General features: G+C 37.5%; 2 protein-coding genes across 2 annotated transcripts; both read left to right on the top strand.

The window, feature by feature from the left end:
* Positions 1-2,581: 2,581 nt before the first annotated feature.
* Positions 2,582-3,520, top strand: LOC102506501 (olfactory receptor 5B2). Its single transcript, XM_006172989.2, has one exon. It carries the CDS (start codon positions 2,582-2,584, stop codon positions 3,518-3,520), a length of 939 nt encoding a protein of 312 aa, XP_006173051.2.
* A 7,173-nt stretch (positions 3,521-10,693) lies between these two features.
* LOC102506250 (olfactory receptor 5B2) lies at positions 10,694-11,684 on the top strand. The gene has a single exon (XM_006172988.2). The coding sequence runs from the start codon at positions 10,740-10,742 to the stop codon at positions 11,682-11,684; it is 945 nt and encodes a 314-aa protein (XP_006173050.1). The 5' UTR covers positions 10,694-10,739.
* The last annotated feature ends 1,540 nt before the right edge of the window (positions 11,685-13,224 follow it).

Raw genomic sequence — 13,224 nt, 5'->3', positions numbered from 1 at the left:
AATATATTAATGAAGCATATAGTCTCATGAAAATATCAATGAAATGCATGAAAATCATCCCCCTTATATTCTCCACTTGGAGTCACAAAGCCTGTCATTGAAGATATTGCTCAATCTCTCATTGGGAATTAGTCTCTACAGAGCTACTTTTATAAAGTGATAGCAATCATTTCTTCACTAGCTCAGTCATCCAACAGAACGTAATTGACTCTGTGGTACATGCCACACACTGTGTTAGACACATGGATATAATGATAAGTCAATGAGAGCTCTTCCAAGTTCCAATCCAGTAGGCAATGAATATGTAAACACACAAGCACAGCAAAGCTTCCACAATAATTGTAAAGTAGTTATTACCTTCACTTTGCCATATTGAAAAAAGAAACCATTAGAGAATTCTAAAATCATGTTCGAACTATTAAATGAAAAAGCTGAAATTCAAATATGGTGTCTGGCCCCAAAATCAAATACTTTTTATTACTTCAGATTGACTTATGGAATTATTTAATCATTTAGTCTTCTTAATTATTATCTAGTATGTGCTCAGTTGCTTACTGAAAACATTGGGTCATACAGAAAAAAATCAAGGCAATATAACATATTGTTTATATTACACAGACTTTAAAGGTTCAAATCTCTATGGACTAGGACAGTAGTGCTTTGCATGGAGGGCAATGAGGCTACCCATTATGTTTCTGATATTATTGTTGTTGTGGTTAAAAAAGACTGGCCTCTAGGACACACTTACTATCAAATTGAAAAGATAAAACTTCAACATCCTTTAGCATCCTACTCCTTAGCCCTCACCATCTCTCAGCTTCCATGTCTGCATCTTAACTCAGATTTCCTTTCCCTAACTTTGCCAGTGTCTCATTCTGGGCCTCAGTTCTTACCAGGTATGACCTAAATGATGAGTTGGCATGAAATGGTTATACCAAAGGCGGTGACAAATACATGATTTTAAGATATATTTTGCAGGTAGAGATAACAGGATGTGCTCATGGACTACATGTGGAGTGTGAGGGAAAGAGAGCTTAGGGCTGAATAGTTCTGACATTAAGGGGTTGTATGTTGAAGACTTTTATCAGGTTTGATCAGATATTTATCCATTTCCAGATGGATCTGGAAAATCCGGTAGGTTATTTCATAAATACAGTTGGGTGAAATAATCAATACAACCTTTAATAGATTCTTCTTGCAGAAGTCTTGCCCTAAAGATAGCATCTCAAAATTTGTACCTGTTATTATCCCTAAATCTCAGCCTGCAGTTTTTTGTTGTCAATATTTGTAAATAGTATGTTTGATTAAATGATTTTGAAGTTAAGTCGTCAGGTCACTCACCCATGTAATGTGATTCCAATTATTTTTTGAGCTTCTTTTGTTATTTTTTCAACAACCTTATATAATATTATGACTACTATTCATAATAATAATAATATTTATTTAATAGTAGTCATAATTAAGACTTACTGCATCCTAACTATGTGTTAGACAGTATTCTAAGTGATATAAAAATATCAACTCATTAAATTTTCCAAACATCCTTGTGATCTACTATTATTATCATCCCTTTTTTAAACAGGGACACAGAGAGACACAGAGAGACACAGAGAGGTTGTGAATTGTCCAAGGTTACCTGTCTAGCAAGTGACAATGCCACTCCAGGTCAGGCAGGTCACTCCAGAGACCATGTTATTTATCACCACAGTATACTTCCTGTGCAAATACTGGTGTTGGTCTCCAAACACCTTTTAAAATTGTTGCAAGACTCCTGTGGCATACTAAGAGTAGGAAATACAATGTCCACTTTATTTTTTCAGAGGAAGCAATTAGAGCTCATCAACACGTATGTTGCTTTTCCAAGGGAATAAAATGAGAATGACCATCTTCCTCCATTCTGTGCTGCCTCCCTCAGAAGGATAAAGCCGGGCATACACTGTACAGGACAAAGTATGTTCAAAAAGTCACAATTTTGAGATTTTTATACTTTTAGGGGCATATCTTTCAATGAAGGGACAATTTTCTCTGAAGAATGAAAGAAAAACTATCCTTTCTTAAACCTCAGGTGGATCACCATTGCTTGTAGAAAAATCTCATTCTTCACAGTATTCACATGAAGAAAGGCAGTAATACATCATTTTTCTCAAGTAAGTACCTAATAGGGGAAGACTAAATGAGTTAATATTTATTCTTCTCAGAGTACCTGGCAGATGGTAAGTGCTCAGTTAATATCAGTGCCATCTCACCCAAGAATGACAATGATAAAAGTAAGAGGAAGCACAAACTTTCAACCCAAATAAAAATAGGCAAAAAATATTTTGAAGATTACTGAGTGGTCATTTGGAATATCTGAGTAGGGTCAGCAACTAACAAATACAGGGCATAAGCTTACAAATTTCAAGGTGGAGGTCAGAAGCTGCCAGTCTCAGGGTGACTGGAAGCCCTGCATTAGTAATGAAATCAGAGTGTGCTCATGTCATTCAGGTGACATAGTGTGCAGTGAGTCATCTTCCATGCATCAGTAAACTATCCATTTTGCTTCCCTTGTTTTGACAGGTGAACACAATTTCCAATGACATTCATGGAGAACACCACTGAGGTGCATGAGTTTAGACTCTTGGGACTGACTGACACCGCAGAGCTGCAAGTTCCCCTCTTCATAATATTCACTTTCATCTATCTCATCACTCTCATTGGAAATCTTGGGATGATCATGTTGATTTTGTTGGATTCTCACCTCCATACTCCCATGTATTTTTTCCTCAGTAACCTCTCTCTGGTGGATTGTGTTTACTCCTCGGCTGTTACCCCCAAGGTGATGGCTGGGTTTCTCATGGGAGATAAAGTCATCTCCTATGGGGGATGTGTGGCTCAGATGTTCTTCTTTGTGGCTTTTGCCAGTGTAGACTGTTTTCTACTAGCTGTCATGGCTTACGATCGTCATGCTGCGGTGTGTAAGCCCTTACATTACACCACCACTGTGACCACCAGTGTGTGTGTTCAGATGGCAATAGGCTCCTATGTCTGGGGCTTTGTTGAATCCGCCATCCACACTGGATTTGCCTTCGCCCTCTCCTTCTGCCATTCCAATGTGGTCCATCACTTCTTCTGTGATATCCCCCCAATCCTGGCTCTTTCCTGTTCAGATATCTACGTAAATGAGATTGTACTCTTTATCTTAGCAGCTTTCAATGTCTTTTTTGCCCTTATAGTTATCTTGACCTCCTACCTGTTCATATTCATTGCCATCCTGAGAATGCACTCAGCAGAAGGACAGAAGAAAGCGTTCTCCACCTGCACATCTCACCTCACTTCTGTCACCATATTCTATGGAACTGTAATCTTCATGTACTTACAACCCAGCTCTAGTCATTCTATGGACAATGACCAAATGGCATCTGTCTTCTATACAATAATAATCCCCATGTTGAACCCTATTGTCTACACTCTAAGGAATAAAGAGGTTAATAATGCTTTCAGGAAAGCCACTGAGAAGATGAAGATTCTGTTCAGAACATAGATTGGTTAATCAGAGAGATTATACAATTTGTGTAGCTAATCAGTTATCTATTGCTTTGTAACAAACTACCACAAAACTTAGTGGCTTAAAAGCATAGTTTATTATTTCTCATAATTGGATGGTTGGCAGGGCAGGTACTTTGCTGCTTTGACATGGAATCACTTATGAAGTTGCACATCTTCTTCATGGCCAGCTGGGCTGAAAGCTTAAAGGTGGCCTCACATTTCTGGATGTCGATTCCAGCCATGATCTACCTCTTCTCCATGTGGACTTTCGTCCTCTACAGGCTGGACAAGCTTTCTTTAATAATATTTTCAGGCCAGAATTCTCACAGTGTGAAAGTGAAACTGAAAGGCTTTTTTTTAATTTAATTTTTTATTGAAGTGTAATTGATTTACAGTGTTAGTTTCAGATATACAGCAAAGTGATTCAGTTATATATACGCATACATAGATATACAGGTATTTTCAGATTCTTTTCCATTATAGCTTATTATAAAAAATTGAATACAGTTCCCTGTACTATATATTAGGTCTTTGTTGTTTATCTACTTTAGACATAGTAATGTGTATTGGTTAATCCCCAACTCATAATTTATCTGCCCCCACTGAAAGGCTTCTTGAAGTCTAGACTTCCAACATTTTTTCTACCATATAATATTAATCAATGTTTGTCAAAAGGCTGACCAAGATCCAAGCATGAAAAAAGATCCACCTCTTGAGGAGAAAGTCTGCATAGAATTTCTGCCCATAGTTTATCTATCACAACCAGAAATTAGGTTAAACTGCTGTTAACAGAGCTAAAATACAGTAGGTTGAAAAAGAGAGCAATTTACTTCTCAAATAGTGGTAGATAATATAGCAAGGTCAAAATGAGCTATCTAGACAGCTGATGTGTCTTGGTCCTTCTGGGACCAGGTTCATTCCACATTGTGTCTTTCTACCATCAGACAGAGTGTTGAAAGTCTGTCCTTATCATAACTATTCTATCTGGAAGAAAGGAGAAAGAGATCATTGGGAGGTGATGCAGTAGATGTACACATTACTTCTGAGTACATTCTGTTGGCAAGAATTCAGTCATATGATCACAAGAACTAGCTGCAAGTCAACTTTGAAGTCTCTAGCTGAGTGGCAATGTGCTTGGCTAAAATCCCAATACACTACCAAAAAAAAAAAAAAGTCTGAGGAAAATCAGTAGTCTGCCATACATGGTACCTGAATCTGAACTACTACATTTGTCACCAAAACTGTGCCTCTAGCTTGTTTTTCTTTTTCTTTTTTCTCCAGTAGTAACTCTTCTCCTAGCTCCTGCACCGTTTCTTTAAAAAATCCTTTCTTGGCCACTTCACCTAAAATAGCTCTCCTAAGTAATAAGTTACCCAACCTTATCTTCTTCAAAGAATTTAAATAAAGCTCTGAAATTATATTCTACTTGTTTAATTGCTTATTTTCTGTTTCTTCAAAATCATTGGCAGGATTATATTCTTCCAAGATAGCTAGATTATTTTTAATATATTAGAATTATTGAGATGCTATGATAGACTGATTATCACATGTGGGTATAAGGAAAAGAGTAGCCTAGTTGTCTAAGCAACTAAAAGGATAAAATGACCACTATGTGAGATGTGGAAGATATATATATATAGATAGATAGATAGATAGATAGATAGATAGATAGATAGATAGATATAGATAGATATATATATGTATATACACACACACACACACACACACACACACGCACACACACACACACATACATAAACAATAGAATATTACCAGTCATAAAAGGAATGGAATCTTGCCATTTGCAACAAAGTGGATAGACTTGGAGGGTATTACGACTGTCAGTTCCACTGTGACCTGGTCCTGTGTGCAGGTGAGAACAGTTCTGTCTCCTCAGGTTCTGACTGGGCTTGGGCTTTGGCAAGAGAGAAACTCAGCATCTAGTCTGAATGGAGCTCAGCCTCCTTAGGACACGCTGGGGTTTCAACTTCAGGAAAGCACAGGGCTGTGCCCAGTTTCCTTGTGGGACCCACTTGGGGCAGCTCTGCTGTGAGGAACAGGTGAAGAGAAGTTTGGAAAATCAGGAGAAGCTTACAATGTGTGACTAACTAGTGAGAGGTGGAGTCTTTCTTCAGAGGACCCAGGAAGGGGCTTGCTGTAGAAACCTGGGCTTTTAGTGGGTTTTGTGTGCAGTGTAGAGCCTATGTGGTATTTAGTGTCCAGTTTTCCCAGCACTGTTTAGGGAGGGGACTGTCCTCTCCTCATTGGTGTGCTCTTGGCCTCTTTGACAAACAGTAACTCACCCCATCCATGTGGGTTGAATTCTGGGCTCTCTGTCTTATTCCTCTGGTCTGTGTGACTCTTTTGGTCCCAATTCCGCACTTTTTGGTTGACCGTAGCTTCCTAATGTAGTGTGACATCAAGAAGCCAGGTGCCTCCAGCCTGTTCGCCTTCCTCAGGGTTACATGAAAAGGAGGAGCTTTATGAAGGTGCTAAAGGATGATATTTATGATATGGTATCATTTAATCAGGCACATAGTGAAATGAGAGGGCATCCTAAGTAGAGGAAGCAGACCATAAAATGTCCTGCAATAAAAGTGTGTTTTGAGTTGTTACAGAGCAGAAAGAAAATCAGAGTTTATACATCTGGCTGAATGACTAGGGAAATGATTAAATATATATATATCTCAACTAAAGTATGAGTGAACAAGCTGTAATAACCATTTGAAAGTATTTAAAGATAGAGCAACATATAGCATTATTGTTTTCCTCATTATATTTATTTAGCACAATATGAAGAGTTGGTGGTCATATGTGCACAAATTTGAAATCACCTTTATTTTTTCTTCTTGTATACTCTGGGTTTCTTTTTCAATTATTATGAGAGCATGCTGTTTTAGACAAGCAAATCAGTGCTAACATAACTGTTGATTCTGTTAAAATGTTGTATTTATGTAGTGCTAGATAAAATGTGTCATCAGAAAATTACATACTTTAACAAGGCAGAGAGAGAGCAGGAAAATGGCACCCGCCAGCACCTCTGTCCTTGGAGAGAGTCCAAAGGGCCTCTCTGCTGCTCTGGTGTACACTTTAAGATTAGCAAACGAATCTCCACCACATAGAGCCTGGGAGTTTTTCAAACTGCTGTTTCTACCCTGGCCCCCAGGGTAAGTGAATCTGTGCATGCGCCCTTTGAGAGCAGTTTCTCAGTTTGCTATAGCACTTTGGAGCTCGTGGACTTGAGCCCCATTGGTTTTCAAAGCCAGATGCTCTTGGGTCTCATCTCTCAGGTGTAGGTCTACAAGTGAGGTTGCCAGACTTGGGGTGCAAATCATTTGTTCTGAAGAGAAGCTCCAGATTTATGTGTTCCCTCCCAATTGTGGCGTGCTGTGCCAGGGGTGGGGTTTATGTCCCATGCTCTCATACCCATCTCAATGTGACCCTTTTGTCATTTGACGTAGAGGTGTTCATCTGTTCTCAGATCTTTTTCGGAGGGAATTGTAGTATGTGTAGCTATAGATTCAGTGTGCACATGAGAGGAAGTGAGGTCAGGATCTTCCTATGTAGCCATCTTGGAACACAAAAAAGGCTACTTGTCCCTGATTCTAGGCAGGAGGAATTCAGTTTTTCACTTTTGAATATTATGTTAGCCATGCGTTTTTCATAAATGTACTTCATCAGGTTGAGGAAGTTCAATTCTACTTTTATGGGTGGCTTTTTTAATTATTAAGACATGTAAGAGTCTGTCAAATGCTTTTTCTAAATCAATGAGATGGTTGTTTTTCCCTCATTAAATTGAAGTGGTTTGTTTCATTTACTGAGCTTCATATATTGAACCATTCTTGCATTCCTGGGATAAATCGTACTTAGTCATGGTTTATAATCTTTTTAACATGTTGGTGGATTTGGTTTGCTAACATTTTTGCTGAATAGTATTGCGTCTCTATTCATGAAGGATATTGGTTCACAGTTGTTGTTGTTGTTTTCTGGTGATGTTGTTGACTCATTTTGGCAAAATAGTAATGCTGCCCCCATAGAATGACTGAGTCGTTCTATACTATTTTTTTTGAAAGAGTCTAAGTAGAACTGGTATTTATAGTTATTTAAATACTTTTGGAATTCACCAGTGAAGCCATCTTTTCCTATTTTTGTTGTTGTTGAAAAAAAATCTCTTTATATGACTGCTCAGATTTTCTATTTTCTTATTTTGATCCAATATTTGTAATATTGGCATTTTTAAGAGTTCATGATTTCATCTGGACTACCTATAGTTGTATATTTGTGAATAGTATTGCGTTAATTTTTTTTTATTTCTGTAAGACAAGTAGTAACATCCCTCCTTAGTCTCCATGGTGGAAGAGACAGCTAAAGTGTTGTACAGGGGCTTCAGCCTACCAAGAAGTAACACACATCAATTCTTCCCAAAGCCCATTGTCTAGAACTAATGAATGTCTCTGCTGAGCTGCAATAGGTAGTCAGATGTGTGGGAAGCAGATGGAATGTTTGAGCACCAATATATTTTTAAAACATGCCATATCAATTTTTGATGAGTAACAAAACAGTAATATTTAATCTTATGAAACACCTGGAAAGTGCTGGAAATTGTACTCATTTATATATATATATATATCATCTGATGATCTTCTTAACAATTCCATGAGGATTACATGATATTGTCTCCCTCCACACAGTTGAAAAGCTGATGATTAAATGTGTTAAATAACTTACTTGAATTGGGGACTAAGCCTTTCAGGGAACAGAACAAATTTTTAACCACTAAACTTGCTACACCGAGCAAAGTGTGATGTCTCTTTGGGAGTGTGTGTTAAGAGGCAAATGTAAAGACAAAGAATGGATCTATTTCTTTTGCTGGAGAAAAACATTCCTAGACAAGAACTGTGATAGTAAAGGCAAATAGGGGTTTTTTTTTAATTGATTTTTCTGAGATTGGGGGGCGGGGGAGGGACATCTTTGTGAGAGCAAGAAAAGAAATGAGATTTTAAAATTTTTTAAATATATTAAAATGCCAAGTCCTGGAAAAGATGTGAAACAACTGGAATGCATTGCCAGTGAGAACCAAATAGTAGAACAAATTCAGAAAACCGTTTGGCAGTTTCTTTTTCAATTATGCATTTATTTACTTCGTGGCTAAGCAATCCTTCTCACAGGTTTTTACCCAAGTGAAATCAAAACCTATGTTAACAGGGAAAAAAAACCCTTTAGACATATGTTTAGATCAGTTTTGTTCAGAATCAGCAAACACTAGAACGAACCAATGTCCTTCAATGAAATATAATGTCCATAAAATGGAATATGACTGAAAAAAAATTCCACTGATAGTGAAGGTAACAACTTTGATGGATCACAAATGCTTTATAAAAGTAAAAGTAAAAGAAACAGGACTCAAAAACCAAATGTGCTAGAATTCTAGTTAAGGATATTCCTGCAAAGGCAAAGTTATATACACAAAATATTTACATGGTTTTCAGGGCAATGGGTAGGAGGAGGAGTGGACCACAAAGAACCTCAGGTTTTGTTTACGTGAAGGGGGTGTTCTATACCTTGATTGTGACAGTAGTTACATAGCCATATACATTTGACCAAATTCTTCAAACTATACACAGAAGTGTGGATTTTACTGTTTGCAAATTATGTATTTAGAAAATCTAAAAATGAAAGAAGAAGCAATACCAAAATATGTACATTCATATATGCTACCAGGTCCCCATGGCAGTTTAATTGCTTCTTCCCTGGGAAGGAGGGATGAGGAGCTGGAGATGCTCTCATGGGAGGCGGGGAGATCCTCTGGGAGCTTCTTGTCTCTATAATTCACTCCTGCTTCCCTTGCATTAGCCTCTGAAATACCAACAACACTCCACATGGCATCATCTTAGAAGCACTTGACTGCATGCTGGCCCCCTTGATCATCATATATTTATCTGATTGTTAATAGTTGTCATTACACAAAGGCCTTCTTCCTACCTGAGGAATTGCTATATGTCTACAACCATAGCCAAGGAAACCATCCCAAGATAAAAATTAGGTTCAGTAACTTAAAAATGATAATTCCTTACTGAATTATTTTCTAGAACAGACCTCTTATTTGTTGTTCACAGACATAATTCTGTAACTTATGTGGCAGAAGTAATTTTATTATGTTTATTCTACAAGTAAGGAAAAGGTAAGTAACTCCTTCAAAAGCACAGTAAGAATTGATAATGGATTTGAAATTTGCACCCAGGTTCCTGGGTCCTTGGTAATGTTTTTTCCCTCCATATTTCCCTGCTTTAGAGAACTTGGAACCTTTTAACCACTACCTAAAACATAGCTTCTCTCTCATTATTTATGCATTGTTTCATGGCTGAATTTCTCACTTCACACTCACTTCAGGATTCACTGTTCTTTCTCTTCAAGGATTGAGGTAAGCTACTATATTCTATATATACTATTAGTAAAAAGTGTAATTCATGCAAAATCATTGGGGAAACTACATATATTATGAGTTATTTGAGCATAGAAATAAATGTTTTGAACTTCTTTATATAAAATAGTAAGTTGAGGCTGGAGTATAAATGTCAAAACTTCCATTGGTAAGTTTAGTGATACTTATGAAATACCCTGCTGCTTCCTTAACGAAGAGAAATGTTTAAAAAATAAGATAAATGATGCTCTGATTGTGTAAGTGGCAATTTCATCTTGTTCACCATCAGCTGGTCTCCCACTGGAGGTTAAGGAAAAAGCATGCATGTGAAGTGATCATTCTTATACTGCACACAGAACTGAATGAATTAGTAAGATCAAACTGCAGTTTAACCTTCCCCCCAAATCTCGTCTTTCTGGTTATAGACACTTTTAAATGTGCTGACAGTGAGGTGGCGATAAGCACACAGATTTTGATTAGGTTGAAATTGACCTAATCAATTTTGAATCTTGAAACTTCTTCAAACAGTCTAATTGTAGAATATCACATGACTTCTTAAATCCTTAATTTCTTTAATGGGAAAATAAAAATAATACTATCCACTGTATGTACATCAATTTATATGTAAAACTGTAAGCAGTAGATCAAGATAATTTTGAAGTACACATTATTAATAAAATAATGCATATGGTATTTATACATTTCAATTTCACTACAATTTATTTTTTGTTTGTCACTTTCCCCCTTTATTTCTCATTGCTACAGTACATCTCACGATTCCCAAGTAGCATTGATGGAGAACAGGACAGAAGTGACACAGTTCATCCTCCTGGGACTCACCAACACCCCAGAACTACAGATTCCTCTCTTTGTCGTGTTCACTCTTATTTACCTCATCACTCTGGCTGGAAACCTGGGAATGATCATACTGACTCTCTTGGACTCTCGTCTCCACACTCCCATGTACTTTTTCCTCAGTCACCTGTCTCTGGTGGACTTTGGCTACTCCTCAGCTGTCACTCCCAAAGTCACGGCTGGCTTACTTATGGGTGACAAGATCATCTCTTACAATGCATGTGCTGCTCAAATGTTCTTTTTTGCAGCCTTTGCTACTGTGGAAAATTACCTCTTGGCCTCAATGGCTTATGATCGTTATGCAGCAGTGTGTAAACCCCTGCATTACAGCACCACCATGAAGAAAAGTGTGTGTGCACGTCTGGCCATAGGCTCCTATATCTGTGGTTTCCTGAATGCCTCCATCCACATTGGAGATACATTCAGTCTCTCTTTCTGTAGGTCCAACGTGGTCCATCACTTTTTCTGTGATATTCCAGCTGTTCTGACTCTCTCTTGCTCTGATAAACACATTAGTGAGGTGGCTCTTGTTTTTACTTCGAGCTTGAACATCTTTTTTGCTCTTCTGACTATATTGATTTCCTACCTGTTCATATTTATAACCACCTTGAAGATGCAGTCATCTCAGGGACACCAAAAGGCTTTGTCCACCTGTGCTTCCCACCTCACTGCCGTCTCCATCTTCTATGGGACAGTCATCTTCATGTACTTACAGCCCAGCTCCAGCCATTCCATGGACACAGACAAGGTGGCATCTGTGTTCTACACCATGGTCATCCCCATGCTGAATCCTATGGTCTACAGCCTGAGGAATAAGGACGTAAGGAATGCATTCAAGAAGGTGGTTGAGAAGGCAAATTTTTCTATAGGATTGGGACTTTAACTTTGTAGTGTGCACAATAACCTTGTTCAATTCCTCTCAGAATTTCCCCATGCAATGAGATACTTTTTAAGCATCACACTGCACTCAAATCCCCAGTGTGACATCCTTAGCTTTTCCAAAGACTGTCATCTAGTAAAAAAGAAAACCTCTTTAGAATTATAATACCTGAAGAGGATGGCTAAGGGGAATCATGAGAAATTTTGGACCTGCTTGTCAAACCTTTTTAATGATATTTGATATATCCACCTGTTCCACTTACATTTTCTCTACCACATAGCAAAACAAATGTACCTGTTAAACAAGGGCACAAACAAGCCCATGAATAAAGGCACAGGTATGTGTCACACACACACACTGGAGAGGGAACTGTGCCAGAGATAAATGAAGTGTGTCTACTTTCTAATAAAAAAATTTAAGTAGCTATTCTAGGTATTAAATATAAAGTTACATCTCAGATTAGTTCTTTTGTTGAATAACTGTTCTAAGATTCTGAATAGGAGAAAAATCATGTATTTTAAGTGGAATTATGTACTCTTTGACATATTTTATTTTGAGATACATAAATAATCACGTCTTAGATGAGTTAGTATGTCTTGACTGAGTCACTTTGTAGAATTGACATGTTCACATTACAATTTTTAGAAAGATAAAATAATCACCAAAAATCCATAGTTTACCTTAAGGTTGTCTCTTGGTGTTGTGCATCATAAGGGTTGGGATGATGTATAATAAATTCAATACATCACTATAGTATCATACGGAATATTTCCACTGCCCTAAAAATCCTCTGTGTTCCACCTCATCATGTCTCTCTCCCAAAACCCCCTGGCTACTACTGATCTTTTCGCATAGTTTTGCCTTTACCAGAAGGTCATATAGTTGGAATCATATAGTATGTAGCCTTTTCAGATTGGCTTCTTTCATGTACTAATATTCATTTAAAGTTCCTTCATGTCTTTTCATGGCTTGAGAGCTCTTTCTTTTCAGTGCTGAAAATTGTACCACCATTTGTTTATCATTAACGTAATGAAAGACATCACAGTTGCTACCAGTTTCAATAATTATAAACAAAAATCTGGTAAACATTCATGTTCGGGGTTTTGCGTGGACATAAGTTTTCAACTCATTTGGGTTAATACCAATATGGGTGATTGCTGGAGCGTATGATAAGACTATGATTAGTTTTTTAAGAAATCTTCAAACTCTTCCAAAGGGACTCCCCCATTTTGCATTCTGACCAGCAGTGAATGAAAATTCCTGTTGCTCCACATCCTCACCAGTATTTGGTATTGTCAGTGTTCTGGATTTTCGCCATGTTAATAGATGTGTAGTAGTATATATTGCTGTCTTAATTTGCATTTTCCTGATGGCATATGATGTGGAACATTTTTAAAAATGCTTATTTGCCATCTGTATCTCTTCTTTGGTGGGATGTCTGTCAAAGTCTTTGGCCCGTTTTATAATCGAGTTATTTTCTTATTGTCAACTTTTAAGCACGTTGGCAGTGATGTGACTAAAAGTACAGATTTTTATTAGGTCA

This window comes from Camelus ferus, chromosome 10 (genome assembly GCF_009834535.1).
Source record: "Camelus ferus isolate YT-003-E chromosome 10, BCGSAC_Cfer_1.0, whole genome shotgun sequence".
NCBI classification, from domain to species: domain Eukaryota; kingdom Metazoa; phylum Chordata; class Mammalia; order Artiodactyla; family Camelidae; genus Camelus; species Camelus ferus.
This window is presented reverse-complemented; position numbering and strand designations above follow the sequence as displayed.